The sequence below is a fragment of the Odontesthes bonariensis genome, chromosome 23 (genome assembly GCF_027942865.1).
Source record: "Odontesthes bonariensis isolate fOdoBon6 chromosome 23, fOdoBon6.hap1, whole genome shotgun sequence".
Taxonomy (NCBI): Eukaryota; Metazoa; Chordata; class Actinopteri; order Atheriniformes; family Atherinopsidae; genus Odontesthes; species Odontesthes bonariensis.
In genome coordinates, this window is record NC_134528.1 from 21,862,584 (window position 1) to 21,889,836 (window position 27,253).

At 42.4% G+C, this 27,253-nt stretch overlaps 3 protein-coding genes across 4 annotated transcripts; 1 reads left to right on the forward strand and 2 right to left on the reverse strand.

The window, feature by feature from the left end:
- Positions 1–1,143: 1,143 nt before the first annotated feature.
- On the reverse strand, positions 1,144–9,392 carry aco2 (aconitase 2, mitochondrial). Its single transcript, XM_075456709.1, has 17 exons — positions 9,284–9,392; positions 7,674–7,816; positions 7,113–7,371; positions 6,919–7,011; positions 6,664–6,822; positions 6,373–6,523; positions 6,084–6,188; positions 5,798–5,889; positions 4,975–5,080; positions 4,724–4,881; positions 4,563–4,636; positions 4,342–4,453; positions 3,966–4,244; positions 3,689–3,880; positions 3,422–3,554; positions 3,099–3,220; positions 1,144–2,999 (listed from the first exon to the last, which is right to left on the reverse strand). The coding sequence occupies exons 1-17, from the start codon at positions 9,317–9,319 to the stop codon at positions 2,865–2,867; spliced, it is 2,349 nt and encodes a 782-aa protein (XP_075312824.1). The 5' UTR covers positions 9,320–9,392; the 3' UTR covers positions 1,144–2,864.
- Positions 9,393–11,505: 2,113 nt separating this feature from the next.
- phf5a (PHD finger protein 5A) lies at positions 11,506–14,410 on the forward strand. Its single transcript, XM_075457220.1, has 4 exons — positions 11,506–11,614; positions 11,914–11,937; positions 13,143–13,309; positions 14,216–14,410. Exons 1-4 carry the CDS (start codon positions 11,563–11,565, stop codon positions 14,303–14,305), a joined length of 333 nt encoding a protein of 110 aa, XP_075313335.1. The 5' UTR covers positions 11,506–11,562; the 3' UTR covers positions 14,306–14,410.
- A 704-nt stretch (positions 14,411–15,114) lies between these two features.
- tefa (TEF transcription factor, PAR bZIP family member a) lies at positions 15,115–26,260 on the reverse strand. 2 transcript variants are annotated; one of them, XM_075458279.1, is made up of 5 exons: positions 26,070–26,260; positions 19,463–19,858; positions 18,707–18,921; positions 17,829–18,040; positions 15,115–16,789 (listed from the first exon to the last, which is right to left on the reverse strand). In XM_075458279.1, the coding sequence occupies exons 1-5, from the start codon at positions 26,140–26,142 to the stop codon at positions 16,768–16,770; spliced, it is 918 nt and encodes a 305-aa protein (XP_075314394.1). In that variant the 5' UTR covers positions 26,143–26,260; the 3' UTR covers positions 15,115–16,767. The 2 variants fall into 2 exon arrangements, with proteins under 2 accessions (XP_075314394.1, XP_075314393.1); XM_075458278.1 differs by lacking the exon at positions 26,070–26,260 and adding an exon at positions 21,006–21,362.
- Positions 26,261–27,253: the final 993 nt, after the last annotated feature.

A 27,253-nucleotide genomic window follows, 5' to 3' on the forward strand; every position in this document is an offset into this window, starting at 1 on the left:
AGCAAATGAAAAGGAGGCAGCAGAGATGGGGCAGGGAGGGGGTGCTCAAAACAACAGCAGGCTTCACTATAGTACAGTCAATTCTTTGTTCTCTGCATGGATGGAAACATTTTAGTTTATCAGCGCGGGGAGCTTTAATTGCATGTTGAATGAACAGGGGGATTCTTATCGTCCGCTTCACCAGCAAACGCGCCTTTAAATGTGATCGTGGACATTTGTTATCATTCCCACTTTTTGCCATTTCAAACTAAGCTTTTGGTGCTGTGACGGAGCTTAACTGTTATTGTTTTCTCCATATCTTAATTCATCCTCTATGGATCACTTGCTTCCGGAACAGTACAAAAGTACAGCTATAGTGAAAAGTACAAACATATTTACCAGCAGACTTTCATGGCTGTGATAGGTATTTACATTTAAAACATCTTCCCACATGCAGAACAAACCTTCCTATAATAATCTGAATGTGAACTTTCCACCAAGTCGGATTCTATTTCAGTTTAAGCATTAAACCTCCAGACGTTTGCTGGTCGCTTTAAATCTGACTTTTGACACGTGGGTGCTAAATCTGGGGCACGACCACTGGTGGCTTCTCAGGGATGTTTGTTTCACACAGAATATCAGAATGTGTCAGATCCTGATTCCTTCCTCTGTGGCAAAAAACAACAAAGACATCAGATGTGTGAATTCTGTTGACATGTCTGAGGTGTCAGGAAGCTGCCTCCTGAAGGACAGCTGAGGGATTCTGCAGAGATCATCTTGCAACTCTCCTGCTCAACATGGCCAGGGATTTTGTTGTCTGTAAAGCTTCCCTTTGGTCCGTATATACATTTAACTTGATTCTTCTAAATTCGGAGTTTGGCCTTAAAAGTGCGGGGGTGCTTTAAAGTTTCTAATTGCACCGTTAAATGGTAGTTTAGAGGTTTGAGTTTGAGATTGCATGAATCCATTTTGGAAAAGGGGTACTTTTCTTTCTCAGTTCACCTCTGGTCACATTTCCACCTCTTGTTGAGTTTATTTTTAGCCAGGTGACATCTCTAAGTATGTAAGCAGCCATCTCTAAACCTGAATAAACGGCAGCAGTTTGCCCGCAGTTGAAACCAGCAATATATACAGAATTTGTCGCAGGGATGGACAGAGCCATGGTGTTTTGTTTTTTCTTTATGAACAACCACAGCAAAGTGTAAATACATGAGATCTGTGAATTTATTTTACAACCCATTGGTAGTTCTGTAATACAGAAAAGATAATCTGGGAGAAAAGAAACACTTAAATGCACATAGAACCATTCTCTTTACATGGAGTGATTTACAGGAAGCAGATGGTTTCAGCCTTCAACCGATTTGAGGTTCTGCAGGGAAATTTAGTTGATGGTACCAACAGGACAATAACCAGCAGACACAGTTATATGGGTTTCTTATGAAAGTCCTAATTGCTTTAGGTAAAAGCAAGAGGTGCATTTCAATTTACAATTTTATGCTTCTCTCCACTATAATATACAGACACTCTCCTTCAAAATAGACTGTTTGATTTCTTTATGGTTTAAAAAACACACAAAATGTGGCACAAATCCCTACAAAAAAAGGGTACCGACTATACAGGATGGAGGTTTACCCTGTGGCTGAAGTGGAAAAGCCTTACATTGCAATGTATGCAGGGTTTGGACATGCTGCTGAAAAAAAATATATAAATAAAGAACAAGGAGAAAAAGAAAGAAAGAAAAAAAAAAACATACTGGATGATGTGCTTGATCTTGTTAAGAGGTCAGGATTGATCAGGAGAGCGGTTTAAGAACGGTGGGAGTGATACCAGCAGGGAAGAAGAGAAGAAGAGTTACTGTGCTCATAACACAGTACCAAAGCACATGTGTCTATTTGTATATTAGGAAATGTCTGCCACCATTGTAACACGGACGCCGCGCACCGTAGTGATGAAAACATACTTTAATACAAGACATGGACACAAAAGTGACCCCGAATGGTCTCACACTAACATATACAGTAATCTGAAATAATATGTTCAGTAAATCCCAAAAGTTAGCTGGCTGAACCATTTTGACAATCCTTAAACATTTGATTTGGATACTGTTGGGCTGCCACGGCTTTGACAGCACTGTATCTCCGAATGGACACCAGGGAGCAGTCTAACCTATGGAGTGTGCGTTAATGAACAAAAGCCAAGTTTTATTTTTAGATCCTTCCTAATACAGCTTCACTTTATGGACCCAAAGACGGAAAAAAAAAGGCAGCATTTATCTGTGAATGACACAAGGGCAAGATGAAAGAGTGTCTGACTGAAGCTGAGTCTCATGCCATGCAGTGGTTAATGCAATCTTAAAGCAACAAGGCCACGCTGCAGTGGGAGGTGGCGTCTGCTCTGAGGTGTTTGAACAGCAGTGGGGGCTGGGGGGAAAAAACAAAACTAAACACCAGCAGAACGCCAGCTGGCAGCGTACTATGTAACCGCTTGGGTCACGGTTCAATGTGTCAAAGTGTATGTTTGTGTGTGTGTGTGTCTACCCTTTGTTTTTACAGCCAAGTCTACAGCAGATGAGGGCTGCTCGACTGAAACACAGCAGCGCAAAATAACTTTCACAGATGCTACGTGGTGATGATGAACGAGGTTTTAACAAAAATCTGACCACAGACCAGGTGCTATTGCTCCATCAACAACATTAGCTCGTCAATTTGAAGTACTCTACACTTAATTTTCAGAGATATACCGGCACATTACTTCAGTCAAAACTGCAAGCAAATCCAGGTGATGAAACAACCATTAACATTCTGCAACCGCCTTCTTCCCCACAACCCTCACCCACCCTGCTTTCACCCTGACACTCCTCCTCCTCTTCTACTTTTCCTCCATCCTCAATGCTTCAGCTCCTTCATCCTGTTGAGGGCGGAGCCTGCCTTGAACCACTCGATCTGCGTCTCGTTGAAGCTGTGGTTGAGCTCCAGGGTCTCCTCGCTGCCGTCACCGTGCTTCACGACTGCAATCAGTGGCTGTGGTCGATAAAAAGAGAAGGTTCCCGTCATTGCAGACGATTTCCGTTAACATTTAACTGCAAGCAGGACCATTTCCCGGGAGCTTGGTGCTCTTACCTTTCCCGGTGCAAATGTTTGAAGTCCTCTGATGGAGAGCTTGTCATCTGGGCGGATCTTGTCGTAGTCTGATGGGTTGCTGAATGTCAGGGGCAGCACACCCTGCTTCTTCAGGTTCGTTTCTAAGGACATGACAAAGAGTTTTGTCCATTTAGATAAAGATTTCATTCATTCCTCAGTGCAGATCAAAGCTTCACCATGATGGGGAACTTGTTACAGGACGACTCATAAATAATTAGTAAAATTCTATAACAAATCACTGGATGTTTCCTGTGTAAAAAAGAGCGAGTCTCTCGTCTTCAGGTGAAATGCTCATACAGTACCGTGAATTCTGGCAAAGCTCTTGACAATTATGGCTCTTCCACCTAGATGCCTGGGCTCCAGAGCTGCGTGCTCTCTGCTGGACCCCTCACCGTAGTTGTCATCTCCAACCACGACCCACGAAACATTGTTGGCCTACAGACAAGTGGACAAGGGAGGTGATTTAATAAAAAAAAAAAAAAAGACAAAAAAAAAAAAAAAGACAAAAACAAACCAGTGCTAAGTAATAAGTTGATGATCTTAAGAGGCTCCCCCTCTGGGATCCTCACCTTATAGTGACGGGCCACATCTGGGACTCCTCCGTACTCTCCTGTAAGATGGTTCTTGATCTTGTTGACTGCATCGTTCTCACTGTTGACTGCGCCGATCAGCATGTTGTTGGAGATGTTATCGAGGTGACCGCGGAACTTCAGCCAGGGTCCTGCAGCGCTGATGTGGTCTGTGGTGCATTTTCCCTTCACCTATTTAGAAAGAAGGCGGTCACACTTCCACACCTGCAGCAGTGAAAGCATCTAAAGACAGCTTGATGTCATTCACCGAGCTCACCTTGATAAGGACCCGCAGGTCTTCCAGATCACTTCCGCTCCATTTGTCAAAGGGCTCCAGCAGCTGCAGCCGGTTGCTCTGAGGACTGACGTCCACCCTGATGCTGCCGCCGTCACCGGGCGGGTGCTGGTAGGTGTCCTGGCCTGGGTCAAAGTCCCTGGCTGGTAGTTCGTCCCCGTTGGGAGGCTCCAGCTTGAACTTCTCTCCGTTGGCGGCTGTAAGGTAATCCGTCTCAGGGTTGAAGCTTAAAGAGCCAGCAATAGCGAGGGCAGTGACAATCTGGAGAAGAGGAGAAGAGGGAAGGGATTTAGCTATGAAACGTCAAACCTGTGTGTCCGAAGCAGAGTGGGTGCTAATGGGTTTGGTGCGGATTTACCTCGGGAGATGTAACAAAAGCATGTGTTGCAGGGTTAGCATCATTCCTGGCAGTGAAGTTTCTGTTGAAGGACGTCACGATTGTGTTCTTCTCTCCCTTTTTCACGTCACGCCTAAATGCAAACACACGGCACTTCAATTTACACAAAAGCACTCAAGTCAGATTGACCAGTGAGCAAAAAGTTGTTTCACAATCATTTCGAAGGTTACTGGCGTAGCTACCTGTCCCACTGTCCAATGCAGGGTCCACATGCGTTTGCGAGGACCACACCTCCAACCGCCCTGAGGATGTTTGACTACAGGAAAAAACAAAACATTTTAAGCTTCCATTCTGTTCGTGACGTTAGTGCAACTCCCTGCTTCCCGCGTGGGCCAACACTCACGTAACCATCTCTTTCAATGGTGGCGCGAATCTGCTCTGAGCCGGGCGTGACGGTGAACTGAGCTTTGCACTTCAGGCCTTTGTCCAGAGCCTGTTTAGCCAAGGAGGCAGCACGGCCCATGTCCTCGTAGCTGGAGTTGGTGCAGCTGCCGATCAGACCTACGGGAGGAGAGGAACCAGAGAGGATCTAACTAGGATCGTTTAACAGCATCAGTTTGAATGAAACCATGAAGCCGTTCCATCAGTTCTTACCAACTTTGACCTCCAGTGGCCAGCCGTTCTTTTCAGCCACAGCACCAACTTCAGACACAGGGTGAGCCAGGTCAGGGGTGAATGGTCCATTAATGTGGGGCTTCAGCTAAAAAAAGAAACGGGACACTAGTAAAGAGGCATACCAACACAAGAATAAACCTAACTCTGTGACCTGAGTGGCATTGCTGCGATTTATTACAGTCACGATTGGCTAAAGTGCTAAAAGTAATCAGACAAAGCATACAACAATCACATGCTTTAGACCAAGATCAAGATGTAAACACTTAAAGCTAAGTTCAGGTGGTAAAAAGTGTCCTTCTGGATGTTTTATCAACTGATAAAACATGGAACTTTGTCAGTTTTGATTAAATGTGCTGCTTTTTAGTCATTTCATTTTAACAAACAAAAACCTGTTTTGGTTGGCGTTCACTGGCTGAAACAGTGAACGGGATTTTGCTTAATTTTGCTCGATTTCTCTCGTGAGTTTATAACTTTTTGGCGGGAGGTGGTCAAAATGCCTCTAGCGCTGTTATGGAATGTGAATCCTGCAAAAGGACTCAAATGTTACCTTCATGGATTGAAATGGTCAGAGGTAGTCCTCATTCTGCTCTCTGGGAAATCTGCTATGAGCTGGAAGGCCAATCCAACCACAACCTACAGCTGGTGGGGAAGTGGTTAAATGCTCAACTACACCAACCTCACCAAGGCCGCAGAGCAGAACAAGGACTACCATCCCCTGCTGAAGAGGGTTGAGTTCTAAGTGTCCAACCGCAGGACAAGAGAGGATTGCTGAAAAACACCAAACGATCAATTTAGGACATACCTCGTCCAGATTGAGCTCAATAACCTGGTCATACTCGCAGCCTTCGTCTGGTACCAACAGGTGTTTGAATTCATCAGCCAGTTCGGCGATCTCTGAGGAGAAACGTGGGGAGGAAAAGGAGGAGGAGTTGATAATACATACCAAACTTTCCATTTACTACATGGAAAGTCTTCCAGGAAAAATGTTGTCAAATAGATCAGAAACTTGATGTAAGATGCAACAACATACTTATCTACTGATTCTGCATCACTATGAATACTTTAAAATGAGCCTGACCAAAACATACCTCCACGGCCAGTCTTCTCCAGGTAGGTCTTCATGCGGTGATTGTAAGGAAACACTGAGGTTGTGGCTCCGATCTCTGCTCCCATGTTGCAAATGGTGGCCATTCCTGCAATCACAGACAAATAATAGAATGCGTGCATTACAGTGATGTCGTTTCTATACATTTGGCAGAGACATGTTCTTAAGTTTCATTAGTTTGTAGTGCATTTTCATGAAAGAGCTGACATGCACAATTGGAAACATGCCTAAAGCTGAAAATGTCACATTAACTAAGGTGTTTTAATACTGACCAGTGCAGGAGATGGAGTCGACTCCAGGTCCGTGGTACTCCACAATGGCTCCAGTTCCTCCCTTTACCGTCAGAATGCCTGCCACTTTCAAGATGATATCCTTAGGAGATGTCCAGCCAGACAGGGTGCCGGTCAGCTTCACACCAATCACCTTAAAGAATAAGATTGGAGAGTGTTTTTGCGTTTATTAAATGAAGAGGTACAAATTACAAAACAAAAGTGTAAAAAGTAAGAGATAAAGGGGAAGAGAAACAGCAGAAGAAATATTGAGGAGTGCTGTTTTCTGCTAACCTTGGGACACTTGAGCTCCCAGGGAATTCCTGCCATGACATCTACTGCATCAGCACCACCAACTCCAATGCAAATGGAACCAAGCCCACCGCCGTTTGGTGTGTGGGAATCTGTGCCAATGAGCATCACTCCTGGGTAGGCATAGTTCTCCAGGATGATCTTTAGATATAAAAGTGGCATTTTTAGTATAAATATAGCACTATAATTGCAGAAGGTCGTGCCAAATTCTATTAAAAATAATTTAAGTAATAATACCTGATGGATGATTCCAGAGCCAGGTTTCCAGAAGCCAACTCCATATTTTGCCCCAGCGCTGGACAGGAACTTGTAGACCTCACTGTTCACTTCCTAGGAGGAGAACCACGCCTGAAGCTCACATGTGTGTCACATTTTAATGAGAATAAATCATCACATCATGCATGTAACTAACAAAAACAAAGCCTCCTCACTTTTGCTTTGGCTAAATCCTGCTCTCCTCCAGTCTGGGCCTCGATCAGGTGATCGCAGTGGATGGTGGAGGGCACAGCCACCTTCGGCAGGCCGCTGCTGATGAACTGCAGCATCGCCATCTGGGCAGTGGCGTCCTGCATAGCCACACGGTCGGGACGCAACCGCAAGTAGGTGCGGCCGCGATCGATATCTTGGTTGTGGGGATCATCGAGATGGCCGTACACGATCTTTTCCGACAGGGTAAGTGGCCTGTTGAGCCTGGAGAGAAAACAAACTATGTTTTACTAAAGGTAGGATAATAGAGAATATGTCTCAGTGCAGCTAAAGCAAAAAAGAAGGTGAAGATAGAGGTACAATCTTAAAAAAAAAGAAGAAAAACTGGAGAAAGGATTGCGCTCTACGAGTCAGACGGACTGGTGAGAGTAGGTTAGGATGACACTACGACTGAAAAACTGTGGTAAAGGGCGAATAAACAGCAGAGATCAAACATTCACAGATAAGGGTGTGCTGTAGTAAACAGAAATGTGAGACAGAGTAAATATAGAGTAGATATAACTGACCTTTTTTGCACAATATCAACATTGGACTGGAGCTTCTCGTAACCGACAAAGGAAGTGGGCTCAAAGCGGCTCATAGACACTTTGGCCTTGGCTCTGTAGGCTGCTGACACATGCAGGCGCCGCACACCATGGCCCAGGGCCAACTGGAGACACAAACATCATAAACATACAATTACAAGCACAGAACAGAAAATTGATTCGGCAAAAAGTCTCCCTTAAATAGGCCTGGGGTTAGGGTTGGGCACATGTTGGGGCTAAAACCTATCACCACGGAAACAATACACCGTCATGCGTCAGAGAGCCCCACACACCCCCGACCCCCCTCTGTGCATGTGTCCGACTCCCAGGGAACGGTTCTTGGCCTTAAGGTTTAGTCAATTTGTAAATATTCACATCTGTTAAAGAAGCTGGATTCATACTTTTCATGTCAAATAAACCAAATAAACACAATTCACTGTGTGTAAATGTGAAGTAACAAGAAGAGGAAGCTTGGACCTGCCATCTAGAATAGTGTTAAGTTCGTGTGCCCTTGAGGAGGGTATTTGGCATAAACAAATGACTGCAATGAAGCTGCTAACAGTCAAGAGATTACTGAGCTTCTCCAGATGCATGTTAGTTGGAAAAGGCTTTATCTGCATGGAGGAACTTTTGGCTCTGGACCAAGCAAAATCGCGGAGTGAAGTCCAAAGTCATCAAATTTGTGAGCTAACTTAGTCTAAGTCATGTGACCCAAGCCACAACTCCTGTGTAAACATAATGTGAAGTTTTTAAATGCACTGATTTTTTTCTTAATAAAAGAAACCCACAGAAAGATGACTTATCTCCAACCTAATACCTGCAATTATTCAGTCCAAGGTTATGAGCTAGTCAACATGCAACTTTCCAGGCCTATAAACACTGTTGAGCATGTCAACATCAGAAAGTGATGCCCTGATTTTCTTGTCCTTTTAGTCCATTGACCTCTGATGGAGGTAAACGTTAATGTGACTTCAAAGAAATGTCGAGCAGACTACTTTCTTCAGATCTGGAGTCGTGACACCTAACATACACTATTAGGTCAACTGTGAAAAGCTTATGGTGTTACTGTACGTATGACGCACATATTGCTACATTTAAAGCTGGCAGACTGTTTTGCTTTGACCACTCCCTTTTAGAAGTAACGGATACAACTGTGTGAGTTGCCTCATTTTCCCATATATATATTTGTGTCTGTTGCCCCCTGCTCGCGTGTGCGCCTGCTGGAAGCTCTAACCTTGTGGTTAACCTTGTTATTCTGGACCAAACTTCTCCTCTGCGACTAAACAAGCTACAGCTATTTAAAGCCAGCGGATATATATGCTAATATAATTTACAATCAGACATAAAATACCGATTTGTTAAGCCAAAGTCGGAGTAGTTATCGCCTGTTGGATGCGTTCAGTGCAGTCGGGACACGATGACCTAACCAGCTAGCTGGGGGACGATTTCACGGCTTATTTATCCACAGTAACAAACCTCAGACCTCTAATTGAGCCGGAGGAGCAATATATTAGCTAAATACAGTCTTAATAAGCAGTTGACACCCGCCTCTGTTAGAAAAACAAGCTTTAAATATATTTTTGGTCCCTTACCTGGAGCCGGGCGACAGTGAGACAGTAGGTTGCCATTTTGTTCACTGACAAAGATGTGAGGGACGGTGGTGACGTCACGCAATTGTCAGCCCCCCTTTTTCTTCTTCTTCGGTTCTCAGCAGCTCGCACCTTTCATGTTGCTACCAACTACTGGCCGATCGTTATCAGCCTCTTTCCCGTAGAAAACTTTGTTTTATTCTAGTACAATGAGATTACAGCACAGAAAGCGCTTGGTTTGTTTCTTTATTTTATGTGAAGCACTTTAAATTGTTTTGTACATGAAATGTGCTATACAAATAAATTTGATTTGATTTGATTGTTGATGACGTCGGGAATAATTCAACATAATCGTCAAGTAAAATGTTGTGTAAAGACCCAAGTATGGTTTACAAAGGACATTAGGACATTTGGGGACTTAACAAAAATGGAATCCTGGAGTCATTTGAAAACCTTACAGCCAAACACAACCTTGATAAGAGGCACTTCTTCAAATTCCTACAACTCAAGCATTATATTCGAACGGAACAGGGGGGCAGACTTCTACCAGTTACAATACAACCCTTAGATGATATATTGAGTAGTAAAAAATAACTCAAGGGGTTTATATCTTGCATGTATACTGCCATTAACAATCTGTTAGAAAAAGAGGGGCTTAAGGTTAGGGAAAAATGGGAGGCTGACTTGCTTCATAATTTTGAAGATGCTGATTGGATTGAGCTAAGTGAAAAGGCCCAACGCTTTTCCTTTAATAGTAAACATATATTAACCCAGTATAATCTGATACATAGAGTCTATCACACCGCCGAAAGATTACATAAAATAAATCAGACAATCTCTCAATACTGTCCAAGGTGCAAATCTGAAGTTGGCTCTCTTCTTCATATGTTCTGGTCCTGTTCACAACTGTCCAATTACTGGGAAACAATACTTAGAACCATATCCAAGATAACAAAAACAAATATTCCTCTTGAACCAAGGCTAACTCTATTAGGGGACACGTCGATGCTGCCTGTAAGGGACAACAAAATCAGATTCACAAGGATAGCGTTGACAATAGCCAACAAATGTATAGCTCTTAAATGGGAGAGTGAACAACCACCCCCACCCTCTCTTTGGCTTAGTGAACTGACCTCTTGTATCCCTAACGAGAAAATAATGTACAATCTAAAACAAAGACCAGATAAATTTGAGGGAATATGGTGTAATCTGATTGAGCATCTGAACACAGCGGACATGTTTAATTGAAGGGCCACACCAAAACCAGATATAGCTGCTGACTAGAGAAACTATTTATATTTTATTTGGCTTTTCTTTTATATATTTATCTATGTATTTTCACTATGTACTTCTCTTCATGTGTTTTATTATATTATTTGTTTATTTATTTACTTTTTTGTTTTGTTTTTGTGTGCCTATTTTATGTTATGTTCCTTGTATTATAATTTGTATTTAAGTACATTTCTGTAGACATACATACCAGTAATGGGAAATGGAGGCAGGGAGTGGGAGGGGGGCTCGGGTTGAAAATATGTTCAGAATGAGTTATTCAAATACTTGTCTTGAATACGGAAAAATCCAATAAACACAATGTTAAAAAAAAAAAGTTGTGTAAAGTGTTAATGAGCGAGTGAACTAATACAAATGTTTGTCTACCCATGGGACAAGATTACAGTATAGAATCTGTAACAAACCATTTGATGCCCTGAAGCCAGTGAAAAACAGAACAAGAAGATTGCAGAGGTGTAACATAGAGCACTCATACTCTAGTTTAGTGCTATAACTATAGCCAGTAAATGGTGCAAATATTGAAGGACAAATACCATTTTAAATTTGCTTTATTTTAAAGAATAACTTTTTTTACACCAAGTTGCTGTGCAAGATAATATGATTCTAGAAAATATTACTCTCTTAATCGTATTATTGTAATGTTCAGCAGCAACTAATTCATTACAGATGATCCTTTTTAGTTTGACTGATGTTTGTCAATTGAGGGAAAAATTGCAAATTGTCAAGACTATGGAAGAATCACATCTATATCCTGAAATATCCCTTTTCCAATTAATAATTTGATCTGATATTCAATAGATTTAATATTTGGACTACTAGTTTGAACAAAGCAATCAGTCAATATGGTCTGAATACTGATACTTTTTTAAAATGTGAGTGTAGCTCCTCGGTGGAAACGCTAGGTGGCGGTAATGCAATTCCTAGAGCACAGTTAACGTGTCAAAGGTTACTATTGAACCAAGCCAGCAGCGCTTGCCATACGTTAGCCGACAATGGCTAAACATCACCCAGATTTGATCTTTTGCCGAAAACAAGCCGGTGTCGGTATGTTTTAAGCCATCACACTATTCAGTAGCCTATTGTATAATTTCACCGAGTGCAAATGTGTTTCGTTTTTGCTTTGATATCGTTAGCTGCTATGCTAACGGTAACAGCACGGATCTCAGTGAGAATATGTTAGCATTGGTGTTAGCTTGCCCTGGAAAAATGGTTAAGTTTTGTAAACAAAATTTGCAACTTCACGGTGTGTTATTAAAGGGTGTTTAAGGGCGTACTGAACATGGAATAATAAATAATATTTTTGCTTATCAACCATAACTGAATGCTTTGTTTTCTTCCCGCAGCAATCGGAAGACTGTGCGAAAAATGTAAGTGTTGCTATCTTCAGTTAACACCAACAAGAGACAGTATTTCAGCCGTCTTGTGTTTTAAAGTAAACGTGAAGGTCTATCTTTCTTTGTTTTAATACTGTATTACTGTTTCAGTAACCACCTCTAAATAAGAGGCCTGGTTTTAACAGATTCTTCTCCATTTTTCACATAACTCCTTAAGGCTCTGTAGTGATGTTGGATTTAAAACGACCCGGAAATATTATGAACTGAAACAGTTTCCATATTTTTCACTGGCTTTAAAGCAACACTGGAGAAATATATTGTGAACCTCCAAAACTATGTGCTCTGAACTCGTTCTTGGAAGCCAACATTTGTTGTGCACCTTTTCGGGCTTGAAACTGCACTGAAGCATCCCTGTTCATCCCAATTATGTCATTTATTAGAAAGCAAAGCAACGTCTCAGTTAGCCTCGTGTTTCAGACTAACATGGACATTCATTGTTCACACATTGGAATTCTTTGCCTTTCAAAATGTTTTCAGCTATCTCGCAATACATGGCACTGTTAGGTATGCAGCGGGCATTTTGTTAAACATGTACTGATTTCACACACATGCCGCCTTCAGATCTTTCAACAATATGAATCGGAACATAATCTATAACATTCAGTCTTTTTGCTGTAATGCTTGTTCATCACTTATACGATAGTATGTGAAAGCACGCTCGTCCTTTTCTTCTTAGGTCCTGTAACATTACCCTACCCCATCTCTTAATCGTTTTTTGGTGGCGTCTGGGGGTGTCCTCGGTCAGCCTTTAAAGGCCGACAACAAAATCAAGTGTATAGCTGTACATGTGTAGGGTTCAGAGGTTTTTTTTTAAGACAGGGGGGTGTTTCATCCTACAACTGGAGTGGGAGCCAAAGAGCAAAATGTTACCGAAAAGGTTTTTAACATCCCGACTTGTGAAAAGTCAGAGGTCGTTAGACAGCCACAGTTTCCATCAGAGTTGAATTTGTTGTTTTTCAGTTGCGATAAAGGCCTTGATTAAGTTTCGCTATAACTAGTTCTGGAAATGATTATTGATTTGCGTATTTGGCCGCTACACAAAAGTAAAGGCAACTACATCGGCAACTCTGAAACAGGTGGCATGCCAACCACTTTGAAAACAACCTGTGTATGTTTCACCATTTGTCTCCCACTCGGCCCTCAGTCCATCATTCTGTGTGTTTCCCCTCTTGTCTCAGGCGATGGAAAGTGCGTCATCTGTGACTCTTATGTGAGACCGTGCACACTGGTGCGAATTTGTGACGAGTGCAACTATGGGTCTTATCAGGGACGCTGTGTCATCTGCGGAGGGCCCGGCGTATCCGATGCCTACTACTGTAAAGAGTGCACCATCCAGGAGAAAGATGTATGTGCTCCTTTGTTTCCTTAACTAACCAAATGGCAAAGAAAAACAAGACTAATAGAGAACTTTCCGAGGCTGTGTTTGTGTGGTTTTTATTTTTCATCATTGACTTTCATCTGGGGCAGCCTTAAAGGGATAGTTCGCCTCTTTTGACATGAAGCTGTATGACATCCCATACTAGCAATATTATTTATGAACATTTTCTTACCCCCCGCTACGTCCTGTGAGCCGAGTTCCAGCCTCGTTTTGGCGTTGACGAAGGTAGTCCGGCTAGTTGGCTGGGGTCCCGAAAATAAAGCATTTTGCTTCTTAAAACAATATGCGTTCAAAAGAGTAATACATTTGCATCACAAAATCGTTGTCCAGAAAAAGTCAGACCTCACAATCGCTTGGCACTATTTTCTCTCCCTTCGTATCACTGCGTGCTGCCACCTGCCGACAGCCGCACCTGTTACGGTGTTTGCTGCTTGGAAGCAGGGGACTGCTCGGTCTGCACTTCGGTCTGCACAGTTTACACAGCACGCAGTGATACGAAGGTAGAGAAAATAGCGCCAAGCGATTGTGAGGTCTGACTTTTTCTGGACAACGATTTTGTGATGCAAATGTATTACTCTTTTGAACGCATATTGCTTTAAGAAGCAAAATGCTTTATTTTTGTGCCCCCAGCCAACTAGCCGGACTACCTTCGTCAACGCCAAAACGAGGCTGGAACTCGGCTCACAGGACGCAGCAGGGGGTAAGAAAATGTTCATAAATAATATTGCTACTATGGGATGTCATACAGCTTCTTTTCAAAAGAGGCGAACTATCCCTTTATGAACATAAACGGTGATTAGAATTCAATTTGTATCCGGTTGTAAAACTGGATTTTTCTTCTGAACAGTCTTCCTTTTTTTGTGCTCTCTGCAGCGAGATGGATGTCCCAAGATTGTGAACTTGGGCAGCTCCAAAACGGATCTGTTTTATGAAAGGAAGAAGTACGGCTTTAAGAAGAGGTGAAGACCCCGCAGCCCCAGCCTTTGTTTTAGTTTTTCAGATTTTCTTTAAAACTGCCAAGGTTTTTTTTTTTTTTTGACCTGTCAATAAAGCTTGCTTTTATATTCATTTATGACTCCTTTAATGTTTAAGTATGTGAGAAACAAACATGGAATTTCTCAGCAGTAGGTGTTTAGTAACTAAATGTGGCACATGAGTGTTATTATGCCAACATTGCATCATTTTGCTTTAAAGACTCGAGTTTTAAAGTTCTATTCAAGTTCTTAAGCTCGGAGGCGACACTTAAGTTGTTTCGTCTTCCTGGTTGGTTATTTGGAACTCCTTTCACGCCTCCTCCCCCAGCTGGCAGTGTTTCACACCTCTCTTTGCTCACACTTAGTGAAACTGTAAAAATTCATGACATAATACTCAAGCATCACTGTTTCTGGAATGCTGGTGAGACTGGTGATAACCAAACCAGCTGTTGAGGGTTAAGATGATGTTTGATGGATCTGTAAACATGAAAAGATCTCAATTAATATGAAGCATTTTGCGTTTATACTCGCATCAGAGGACCAAGTGTATCAAAACTGAGGTAGCTTCTGAAAATGCTTTTATGATATACAACACGAGGGATATTTTGGTGATCCTACCTCTGTTTCCTAAAATTCACGTCCAAACTATTCCATCTGAGGTTAGTAGTTTGATTTGGAGTCCCGGCACACGATCGGCAAATGCAAAGAAGTTGAAACCAACTTGTGTAACGTCAGATGTGTTTCATTGTCAGAATATAAAGACGGCTCTCGTTTTAAGAAAAAACCAAAACACTTAAATGTGTCAACAAGGCTTTAATTTTACATACTATATATACAAGACAGCCACACTTAAAATGCCAAAATGTTTCTTACAAAGAAATACAAAGACATAACCAGGAAGATAACAAATTGACCTGTTCCAGAGAGAAGGCAAATGCAGCCTCCATTACAGCATTAAAAAGTATTGAAAGGAGACTGAAAGCTCATCGTTTGTTGTTAACCCCAAAAAAGTAGTTAAAAGTAAAAAAAAAAAAAAAAAGGGAAACTGTTTAATGCATAATGGGCCTGAAAATGAATCAGGCTTGGAGTGAAATAATCTGTGGAGTTTAGGTCTGGAATATTTCCACAAAATCCCGTCAATGCCGCGTGTAGCTAGAACATCTGTTTGCGCTTGGAAAAGCCTTTCCAAAGAAAGATCACAATATTCCATTCATTTTAGTAAAAAGTCAAGCTATCTATGGATGGAAGCACAGCAGCTAAATTTAAAAAAGAAAAAAAAAAAAAAAAAAAAAAAAAAAAGGCTTTCCCTTTTTTTGTCAGAGCTGGAGAGGAAAATAACCTGAGGGTAAGCCACAACTGTAAAATTTTCAGGCGTAATGTTGTACAAGATGCTCCCCTGTAAACTGGTAGACTGCAAGCTGCATTGAAATGGCTTTAAACGTAGAAGACACTTAAGATTTAGAGGTTCCTTGTATATGAACGAGATGCCCCACCACAGTATGTATTATTGAGATTTCCGCAATTTTGAAACTAACTGAGGCACAAGAGTTATGGAGGCAAGTGTTAGAGGGGACGTCCAATGAATTGACGCCATTGCTCGATTCTCCAGAAGTACATCGATTCTTCGCTTGACGTTTTTCTTCTCTTTTAAAGGCTTAATTTTTTTTGCCGACAACTATTTACAGGACATGCATTGAACTCTACACGTGAACTTCTGGGTCAAAGTGGACGTCCCGCAGAGAGGAAAAACACGCGTCCAGTCTGCTCCAGTCGGTACGAGAGCCAAGAGCGACAGAGAAACGTGACATTAAAACAGAGCGTTAACTCTCAGCACGGGTGATGAATGCTTTTACATGAAGACAAGTGAACACAGCTTTGGTTTTTCTTTTTTTTCTCTCTTTGTTTTGAATTTTTTTTTTTTGCCGCGTCACCGTATTCCCCTGAAGAAGTTCACAGTCAGAAGTTTTAGAGGGCAAAGACAAGCCCAGCTCTAAACACAATCGGTTATTTAGTACATCTGAAACCTTAAAAAAAAAAAAAAAAAAAAGAAAGAAAAACCGGACACGTAGTTTTCAGAATTCAATCAAATCTGAAAGACTGCACACCTTGTTATTGAACTAGTCTAAAATATTGCATCGACTACCAATATATTTGCCTATTGTAGTTTAAAAACTGATAAAAGTATGCCTAATAAACGAGGCGTTTTAAAGAAGCACTTGAATATCCTCTCACATTCATCTTATTCACATAGATGGTAAGTACATGGAAGAAAAATAAAGAAAAGAAAAAAACGTGCCATTACATCTCCACGGTAATGTCAGTCATGCCTTCCGTACATGCTCTTCTCTTCATCCTTGTCGTCGTCTGACCGACTCTAGCGTTCCCGTGTACCAACCAAGAGTTTGATTTATTTATTCATCGGATAAAATAAATGAATAAATCAAATGGTGTCTATTCGTCATCTGGCACAGCACTTGAAAGAGAAGAGAACAAGAATAAATGAGGGGCGAGGAAGGAAGGGGGGGAAAAGTTAAGCTGAAGGAAGACCGTTTATCAAATGCTTTATTTTGAGCAACAGAGAACTGTTTAGATTCTAGCTCAGGGAATATTTCCGTGTGAGAACCACAGCACCTACCGACCTCAAGCAAGTCGGTACAGTTGAACCGCTGCAGCAGTTCACCCCTTGTCCCACAGGTGGCGGTAATGAGCCAACTTCACAGTTATTCAAACGACCACGCAAACATCTCTTCGCCATTTTAACCTGTTGTTCAGATTTCTGAATTCTCCCAAATATTTTACCGCTGACACATTACAGCTGTTTTCACACATACACCGAAACCTATTAATTCTAAATGATCTTTGAATTCCAGAGGGTCTGGATGCTAGAACAGCAACGTCTGAACGTGACTGGACTGAGCAGAATTAAAAAAATTTAAAAGTCTGAATAGAATTGGAATGCTACATACAGCTTTTTCAGTCTCTGTTATACATTATGGATACGTCCAAATGGGCGTATTGATGTCAGTAAAAAAAAAATAATAATAATTGTCTGTAGCACACTCTTCCAAAGGGTAGCTGCAGGTAGTGTTAATGTGTGAAAACAGCTGTAATTTAGAGGCTCGATTGTGTTGCAGTGACTCCTTACACATTCTGGATGAGCCGGGTGCTTAAAAGAATGCCTTTTTGAAGACATTAAACATCATAGTATTGCCATAGGTCGCGTAAATCTGCATTTGTCGTCACAAATATGTTTCCCCAAATTCGCTGGGGCCTGTTCAGATCAACTATCAGTGCAGGATTTAATCCACGTCAGTGTTCATCCCACAGCAGTACAACCGTCCCCTCTCCCCCTGTCTAAACACCCTGGCAGAATCTTTTCTGCGGAATCGTTGATCTGGAGTCTGCCAACATGACTGACGGTCAGGAGTCTTAGGGACAAATGACTGTACTGTTCTCTCTACTATGTGAATGTCCATTTACACTTGGCAACATTTTTTTTCCTGCTCCCTTACAGTGGTCCAAATTTGGCCTCGTAGCGACCCACGACGTTGTTGAATCGGCCGCACTCCTTCCGTAGGTCGGCGACCTCTGACCGCAACGCTGCGTTCTCGCGCTCAAGGAAGGCTGCTCGGACTGTGATCTGGTTCTCCTTTAATCTCCGGGCGTCTCGTGAGCGTTTGGCTGCCAGGTTGTTCTTCTTCCTCCTCTGCCAGTATTTGTCGTCCTGGAGACAGACAGGAAAGGAAGACCTTGGAGTGAATCCAAAAAATTTTTTAGAGATACAAATCAGACGTCTGCTAAGTGGCATGGCGGACAGCCAGGCTCCTTTGTGGATGTAAACAAAAAAACAGTTCTCTGATGGACTGGAAGCAAAGGCAATTTTAAGATTAGACTGCTGAGTCACTGTGAGCTGCCAGAGGCACTGTTGCATCAGAAACTGGGCTGATGAAATTAAAAAGCTTCAAAGAAGCATTTCTTAAAGGAAGCATTATCTGTGATCAAATTTAGATTTCAAAGCTTTATTATCTATTTATGCCATGGTCGTAAAACCCATCTATGATCATTACTCACAACGTAACCCTTTCACCAAAGAAACTTTGTAACATTTGCAGCACTGAGTTAATAAAGAGCTTTTTTGTTCATTAACTCAACTAAATATACGTTGATATACCCTAATTTCTTCCATCATGCTGCTTTACAGCAGTCTAAAAAGTAACTCCTGTTGCATCAAACTGAAAAACCACGACAGGAAGTGAGTTTTCAAAACTCAAGACGGCAGAAGCTCCGTTTTACGCTTACGCATGCTGTTGTGTTTCAGTGATGTCTCAAAAACACGTGACAGGACTAAATGTGCTCCCCCCCCTCTCTCGTCAGTCCCCTCCCAGCTTACCTTCTGCTCATCAGGCACGAACACCTTCTTGGCCTTTTTAATCATAGGCTGTGGCTTGAGCTCCTCCTCACTGAACTTGTGTTTGCGTGGGTTGAACAGTTTGCCTCCGGGCACGCTCGACAGGACCAAGTCTGTGGGATCTGGCTCGTAGTTTATGTCGACCTCTATCTCATCGGGGTCGATGGGCTCGGGCGTCACTTTGCCAGTGGTCACCTCTGAGCAGACAGGCAAGCAACCCACAAATTTAAATATTGAGGAGCTGCAGATAGAAAACGTCTGCGACAATCAGCACAAACTAGCATCAATAGTAAAGGCATGCTAAATGCGTCCAAACAGCCTCGTATACAGCCTGCTTACAGTCCTGTTGTCAAAAATCTCCATTAGGAAGCAGCAACAGCTTCTATTTCTGCCATCTCTTGGCACGCATATCATGTTTGACAGACATCTGTGACCAGCCCAGATGAATATAAAGTAGACTTTGGGAAGCTGCTGGCAATTTTAATCAGACTAGATAAGAATGTTAAAAGATAAAAACATTTTTTTTTTTTTTTAAATCACAAGTAAAAGGTAGATAGTGGGAAGATAAACATCTGCACTGATGTAGATCTTTGGCTTTTTTTCACTTTCTCTCAAATTATTGGTGTGCATAAAAAAAAAATGAACTTAAAAATTCTAGGCCTGGCTGAACTGGAACAACCCATTTCCTGCTTTTTAAAAAGTGCTGATGCAGCTGCGTCTTCGACGCTCCCCACTCACCTGTAGTAACATCACAGGTAACGTCAGAGTCACCCTTGGAGAGGATCACCACCTCCTCCTCACACGTGTCCAATTCCTGGATGGGCATCAGGGCCACCGGAGACACATTTGCTGCCCTGCTAACCTTGGTCGCCGAGGGAGTGGCCTTCACTTTTTCTGGTTTGTCGCCATTTTCTTCTGCATTTTCCTTGAGGGCGTCCTCGTCGGGTGAGGTGGGGATGCCGTTCTCCATGAGGAACTCTTCCAAGTCCATGTACTCCAAGTGAAAGCTCTCGCCATCATAGGGAATTGTTTTTTCCCAGATGGCAGGGGTCAGGGCGGCTGAAGGGCCCATGTCACCCCCCCCTCCGCCAAGGTCAACATTATCTCCAAGACCCAGCTTCTCTTTATCTGTGTCTGAAATGAGAAAGATATAACAGTGTACAAAAAAGTGTTCAGAAAGGTGGGCTGAAAAGACAATTGTGTCTTAATCTGTCCGCTGAAACAAAGCCAAAGAGGAAGGATGTCCGTTTGTCATTCGGGCACATTGCTCTCTCAACGCAAAGCCAAGAACCACAGCTAACAATAATCTAAACTTTACAGAAGCAAGTAAACGGGTGCAGTAAATAACACCGATGATGTCGACGCAAAACCAACACACCTCTGGGAAAGTTTGCATCCTATTAAATATGGTTGCGGAGCCAACGTCGTGTCCTTCAAGCACTCCAATTGAAAATCTGCTCGAGAACGACAGCACGAGGAACCGAGTCCGAAGAGCTGACACCATGCGAAAAAACAAAACAAAACAAAACAGAAAACCCCCCAAAAAACTCCCACAGTTCGCAAACAGAACTAGCCGGAGGCCACACCCCGCAACCAACGGGACCCAAATGGCACCGCTGCCAACGAGCTGGCCGAACATCCCCCCCGCCCGAGCCCCTTCGCGCGACACAGCTGCGCGAGCCGGGCCGACAGGCGGTTTAATGTTGTGGTTGGTCGGGATGTACTGCGCAGTCTAAATTGGTTTAGCAGCAACAGAGTGAATATTAGATGGGTTGCCCCCGATTCCACCATTGCAGCATTTTAAGCAAAACAAAGGGGAAGTTTATTAATTAGTCGTTAACTGTAATTTGCCTCCTAGAAAACACAACCAGCATAAGTAAAGAGATCAATATAAGAACAAGGGGCCATTAATGACGTTTCGCGTCGTGTACACTTTGTGCACATTTTAAAATATATACATAAAACTCATCGAAATATTAGTTCTTAGCAGTTTCAGTACTGGTGTTTTGTTCAACAACAATGCATTTAAAACCCGGGGCGTGTCTAGAAAAGTCCAGACTGTGAGTTGGTACACAGAGTCCGGAGGAAAAAAAAGGCTCAGAGCAATGGGGCCCCAACATTTATCGCCGGAGATAGCCACCATCAACCACCACCGACGAACCCCCGATAGAGACATAGTTAAAAGTTGAATCTCTTCTCAAGTTTTCACATTTTCACGGTTAAACCCGTTATTTAAAACCACTTTCGGCGCTTTTTCTCGCCATAAATGTAGTCCTCTTACCGTCATCGCCGTCCAGTATATTCGGCGGAGGCATTTCCATGATTTTCTTTAAAACCACCGGGAAGGAGCTCGGAGCCCCCGCAGCCGTTTCCAGCGTGATGACAATTGGCTCTATCGACATGTTTCCCCCCCTTGTTGTCAACACCAAGCCTCGGAGAAACAACTGAAGAAGCAAACTCAGTGGATGTCCTGTTCGCTCGATAACGTCAACTATCCGCTCTATTTCAGCGCCGTCATAGACCGATGCAATGTCCGGAAAAATACGCTTTAAAATGTCACTTCAACCATCGGCGTATCTGGAACAGCTCGCTTCGTTGACCCACTTTCTCGCAAAATTGGGTAGTCGAGAGGTTTTGGTGTTGAGAACAAACCGCACCCCCTGATAAAAAAAAAATGTCGACTCTGCTCTGTTCTGATAGGCGTTTTGGGCCTCAACTCATAAATATGGATGTTTTCGGGGAAGGGGGCGGGGATTAGCACAACTAACTGTGCTCTCATTGGTTGACCGAGTTATATATACGTTTCACAGAATACATTAGAGAAAAACGTGTCACGAGGCAAAACAGGACATCTCACACGGCAAAACAGGACATCTCACACATACGCTAGTGGTCGTCTTCGTCATTTGACACTGTATTTTTTTCAACTTAGCTCTAAGCTTTTGTTATTTGAGCAAGTAAGCACCGATAGACGATTCGGTTCAACTTTTGTTGAGGTGTGATGGGCGTCTATGGGTTAGTGCCAGCGCTTTTGTATCGTCAGCAGAAATCAATCCATAACAAAAGTGACTGGCTTATTTAGTGTTTCGCCAAAAACACATATCTGGATGTACATGAGCCTTCCTCTGTCTTTTTTTGTTCTGCTGCACCGCTCACATGCACCAACATGTGCGGCAGCCGCGCTTACATATCTCCAGACTCCATCCAATGACGGAGCTCGATGTCTGTGCCGCTCACATTCAGGGATGTGCAAAAAGGGCGGCGCTGCAGTGTCAAAGTGTAATTGGTCATGCGGGTTTCAGTTACTTTTTGACACGTTCTTGCAGGCGAACAGCCATCGCAAGGGCAAAGATCTGTATGTCCTAATGTGAAGCTGCCACAACAGCACAAAACCCACGGTACAAGATCCATCACACAACGCTTTCATCTTGATCACGGTGGGTGATATTTGTGCCACATCACTTGCGAGTATTGGTGAACCTCATCTTCTTCTGAGCCAGAAAAGAAGATTTCAACTAATACAAGTGAATCATTTAGATGCTGTAATCCCCCACCTTAAAGTAATGGGAAGTAAGTTACATCCAAAAACGTCCAACATTAGTTTATTATAATGAATTTAAAAAAAGATGCGCACAAAAAAGGATGAAACATGCATGCATTTGATCTTGGCTATGGTGGACATTCTGTTCCATTCAGGACACCGTTGTCATCTCCAGAACAGCACAAGTTGTTCCCATGTTCATTCATGAACGAAGGGCATGCATCCACCTGCTACATGGTAGGACTTTATGGTGGTAGTGGGAGGGGGTCTTTTCCTCTCATGTCTCAGAAAACACGTGTCACATGTCGTAGGCACAACACACCATGTGTAATGTGATGGAAATTAATTCTTATGTGCATTAATTGAGTGTTACCGTGTAGAACCTGCAAATGACCGCGCTGCAAGATACCACCTTGTCCTGTTTTCTTTAATTCCTCTTCAAAACGGTGTGCTTGTTATAATGATATAGCTGCACTCTCACTATAGGTGAAGGGGAAAGGGATGAAGCTGATATTTACGACTGTGTCTGGGTAACCTCAACTGTGGTTGGGGAGGAAAGGTAGAACGATAAACTATACCCAAGGAGCGATGACGTGACAAATGGGAAATATAACTGAAGTGTCTTTGCCTCAGTGGTCAGAGCAACTCTGTATTGTGTACTGTGTTGTTCTCTCTTACAAGATATTATTATAAAAGCCTCTTATCTCCTCAGAAGAAAATAACTGACTCTGTGCCTTACTAACATTTCCACCACAGTAAAGTCAAACCTTCAATGTCAGAGACTGTGGAGTGCACACGAGCTCGCCGAAGGTTATCCCACTGAACTCTGAACATTCCTGAAATGTGACTCAAATCTAAGTTTTCTCTCCAGCTCTGGAATGTAGGTGGGCTCACTTTATTGGGATGAGAATAGCTGGAGAACGAATACCTTAAGAGACTCTGAAAGAGGGGCACCCAAGGCAAAGGCTTGAGCTGCAAAAGCACTTTGCAGACGTTCACTCTTTCCATTAATTTGACAGGCTATCAAACATTACCAAATATATGTAAATGAACACCTGGTCACTGTATAAGGGTTGCAGTGGCAATCTTGCCGAGTTTGATATTTACATATGCATCACGATGCACACACGTGTAGGGCAGGACAATATTAATTCTGCTTATGAGCTGCTTTTCATAGGTCTCCAACAGACGGCTTTAATAAGTCAGTAAATAAATAACAGCACTGTTTTTAACCATCTTACCGTACTCATTTATACATAACATCTGCGCATACGAATAAAATAATGATTTGGGTAAAAAAAAAAAAAGCCTATGTGGTCACGTTGTAGCTCTTACTCTGTTCTACACAGCCAGAATACTTTCATCGCGTCAACTTTTGTGATATCACAACTACAGCCCACTTGTTTGGTTAATATAAATTCTAATGACAACATGACCTTGTGCAGTGATAAATCTCCCATGCTGTATCCTCACTCGATGAGTGGTCAAATTACAAAAGATCACACATGTAAAGTGGCCCTCAGTCACTGTTGTGGTCAAGTCTGATTGAAACATTGCTGTTAGGGCATACCACCATATGTATAACAGACTGGTGAAGGTGTTTAAATGATGTATACCTTGTTTTAAAAGGGCTATGACCGTTCAACTGACTATTATTTCAATAAGGACAGCGCATTAAGTCCTGTTTCCGTATATATGCAGTTCAAATATACCTAAACAGGGCTAGAAAAGCCTGACTATTGCAGGGGAGCACATTTTGCTGACATTGGTTGGGCTTATTTGTCAAGGTCATTTCAAATCGACAGAAAGTTGTTGTTAATGGCCACCTTTACTTTGTGATGGAATATTTCTTGATGGAAGTGATCAGCTCCAGTGTGTCCAGATCCATAAAGCACGAGGGTCAATCAGTGGTTTGAATTTGAAAATTAAGTGAATCATTATCATCACTTTTGTTTCTCCTTCAAGCTTGGAAGGGAGGGAGGGGGGGGGGGGGGGGGGGGGGTTCATTTGTAAATACACATTTATGCCAATAGATGTCCCCAAATCCCACTTTACTTACTTCCATCCATTTTCTATACCCTCTTAATACAACTCAGGGGGCTATCCCTGCCGTCACTGGGCGAGAGGCGGGGTACACCCTGGACAGGACACCAGTTCCTCACAGTACACATGACTCCTTTGTTGAAAATGCATTTGCTGTTTACTATGCGTACCCGTGTTTATCATGGCTGCCTCGTGCATCCTGCGTTTGTTTGGCGTCTCGGTTGTGTGCGTCCTCACCAATTAACTTTACACTAAAGCAAGCTGCAATATGTAGGTGACCAGTAGGGGATGTGTAAGGCTTACTTTAGATGTTTTTATCATCACTGTGCTTGTTTAGGGGCCACACATGCCATATACGATACCGCCGCTGTGTCAGGCAATTACGTTGAGAACGGACACGGCTGCTTACGTGAACGCGAGCTGAAATAGCAAGTGTAGTTTCAGCCTTGAATTATTCTTCAAATCATGCGTTTCAAGTAGATTCTCTGCCCTTACTTTTCCACGCATACCTCTGTCAAAGCCATAGAGGCAACAACCAGGAAGCAAAGAGAGAAAGTTCAAATATATATCAGTGTGTCGAGCAGCAGGACAAACACAGATGTGAAGAAGAAATCCACTCTATCATTTTATGCGAATCAGTGTGTCCACTTCCACAACTGAGCTCTGTTTACAGTCAGTTTGTAGGCCTGGACTCACCGTTTTCTGGTTCACGGTCTGTGCAGGCCTTGACGCCTTTAATCGTGCCCAGTAAAGTGTGTAATTGGACAAACTGAACAAAGGAGCAGGTCGCCCTAAATTTGATTACCTTGCATGTTTGTGCGACTGCACTTTATCATCGCTCCCATAACCCTGTCTCTGACTTCTCCCACACATCTAGACCTATCGTTTGTCCCAACACCACAACTGAGATCATCTAAATAAAATTAAAATAAACCCTCTACAACGAATCAGACTGGATTTTTATCATTTCATCAGTTTCATCACTTAAAGACATTTCAGCAATTTGAAGGGTCATATATCATGATTGACATGTCATTACATAAGGCTAAGAGAGGTGTTTTAGGATGGTTTTACAAAATGATGGGAAAACCCACCAAACTGAAGAGTCTGTATGAAATCCAGTTAAACGGAGCCACCAGTAACATCCCACAGCTCAAATTAATGATGAAAAACACTTTAGATTAACACAGAAAGGATCATGTAGACATTAAAAGAGTAGTCTACTGATTATCTACTGAATCGTGACCTCCCACCCCCTCTCACCCACACACATCCACTTAACGGTGTCAAGACACAGCAGGTTTAAAGGACAGACTACGCCAGATCAGCACAAATTTATCAGGCACCACCATGGTCTTCATTATCAGAAAACAATACTGAGACCAGGGGGGTCTTCATGTTTATAGTGGGCAAGACTGTCACCAGTTTATCTGCCACAACTCACTCCCTTTTAGGAGAGTATATAATATAATATAAGTACCACCATCGTTTGTTCTACGGTATTTGCCGATCGTGTAACACCATTTGGAAACTGGAAACCTTTGGACCCGTTCTGAGGCCAGGGGGGCAGATCCCCGACATCCGGCGGCAAGCTCTCATGCTGCTCAGCTGACAGGAATTACACAACAGGCGCGCAGCTGTTTCCAGAAAAGTTGGGATTTGTTCAAATCTGTTAACCCACTTCTGCATTAAAAACCAACACTAACTGTACTACACAGTTCACTTCAATAAAAACTTAAGCCGATTCTGGTGGTGACTTACCATTATCAAAGTTTGGAAGAGTGAATGGGTGCTCAAGGAAAGCCCTGAAAATCTCCGGGATTTCTGAAGTCATTTTCCCCCTTAAAAGTGCAAATTGGAAAACAAATGTTTAAACGCAAGAAAGACGTAAACAACCGCTCAAAGCTCCGTGGTTACACGTGCCTGCCAGGAGCCACGAAATGATTGAAGTACTGAAACTTTGCTCAAGTTACTTAACGCAGCCCAACCCCTCGTCAGATCCTCGCAGCCAATCGAAAGGTTGCAGTCGACGGAAAGAGCGCTCATTGGTTGTTGTTTGTGTCTATCAAACCGTTGATGACCAATCCCAAGGCGTGTTTGCATTACCACAGGTTAAAAAAAAAAAAAAAAAAAAAAAAAAAAAAACGCTTCAACGCCAAATGGGGCAGCCTGTGATATAATGAGGCAGCTAATTATACGCAAAACACAGAATAGAATACAACACCTGTAGCACCTTCCGAACCGCCTGCCTGTGCAAAATTCACCAAAAGAAGCTCGATAGGTTTCAAATTAGCTATACAAAGCATCAAAAACTACATTTATTAAGTGACGCCAAGATACATAAAAACCTGATAATTTAGGTTTTGAGATGCCAACTCTAAACTTTAATCCCATGGGGAGTGAAAAAATAACCGTGACGGACGGCAAAAAAAAAAAAGGGAAACCACGAAAAGGGAGCAGACGCCTATGGGTCCAAAGTACACCTATACCCCCCTAATTACCAACTTCAGACAGTCAAACTGGTTTGTGTTGATCTCGTCATGCAACAACCGCTTTTTATTTATTTATTTTTATTAACTACGTGACAGGCCCTCATGTCATTAACTGTGTGCTTAAATAAATGGAAAACACGCACTTTTATTTATTTTTTCTAAAACAGTTTTATTAAATGCTTTCAAGAGATTTGGTCCACTTGTGTGATCATGAACTTCCAAACCAGGGAGGAGAAAAGAGAAAAACAAAGTCAAGAGGAAAAAACAAAAACCTAAAACAACAAAATGTAAAAATACAGTACAGAAAGAGGCCTTGTTTTTTCCACTTCTAACAACCCTGGTTTCTTTAATGAAGCTATTATAAACTGAAATTATCAATAATTCCTTTTTAACTCATTTGAGAACCGACTCGTTCAGAAATTGCCCTGTGGGTGTGCTTTGGTGCTGCGAATC

What these genes read in the sequence shown, in the direction of transcription:
- aco2 (XM_075456709.1), bottom strand. Translation starts at nt 9,319, where the DNA reads ATGGCAACCTACTGTCTCACTGTCGCCCGGCTCCAG. An exon ending in CCATTGAAAGAGATGGTTAC is followed by an intron (nt 4,637 to 4,723) that starts GTGAGTGTTGGC and finishes TTTTTCCTGTAG; the next exon opens with TCAAACATCCTCAGGGCGGT. An exon ending in ACCTGCGGGTCCTTATCAAG is followed by an intron (nt 3,881 to 3,965) that starts GTGAGCTCGGTG and finishes CTTTCTAAATAG; the next exon opens with GTGAAGGGAAAATGCACCAC.
- phf5a (XM_075457220.1), top strand. Translation starts at nt 11,563, where the DNA reads ATGGCTAAACATCACCCAGATTTGATCTTTTGCCGAAAACAAGCCGGT. An exon ending in CGGAAGACTGTGCGAAAAAT is followed by an intron (nt 11,938 to 13,142) that starts GTAAGTGTTGCT and finishes CTCTTGTCTCAG; the next exon opens with GCGATGGAAAGTGCGTCATC. An exon ending in GCACCATCCAGGAGAAAGAT is followed by an intron (nt 13,310 to 14,215) that starts GTATGTGCTCCT and finishes TGCTCTCTGCAG; the next exon opens with CGAGATGGATGTCCCAAGAT.
- tefa (XM_075458278.1), bottom strand. Translation starts at nt 21,126, where the DNA reads ATGTCGATAGAGCCAATTGTCATCACGCTGGAAACGGCTGCGGGGGCT. An exon ending in TATACTGGACGGCGATGACG is followed by an intron (nt 19,859 to 21,005) that starts GTAAGAGGACTA and finishes TTCTCATTTCAG; the next exon opens with ACACAGATAAAGAGAAGCTG. An exon ending in TCGTGCCTGATGAGCAGAAG is followed by an intron (nt 18,041 to 18,706) that starts GTAAGCTGGGAG and finishes GTCTGTCTCCAG; the next exon opens with GACGACAAATACTGGCAGAG.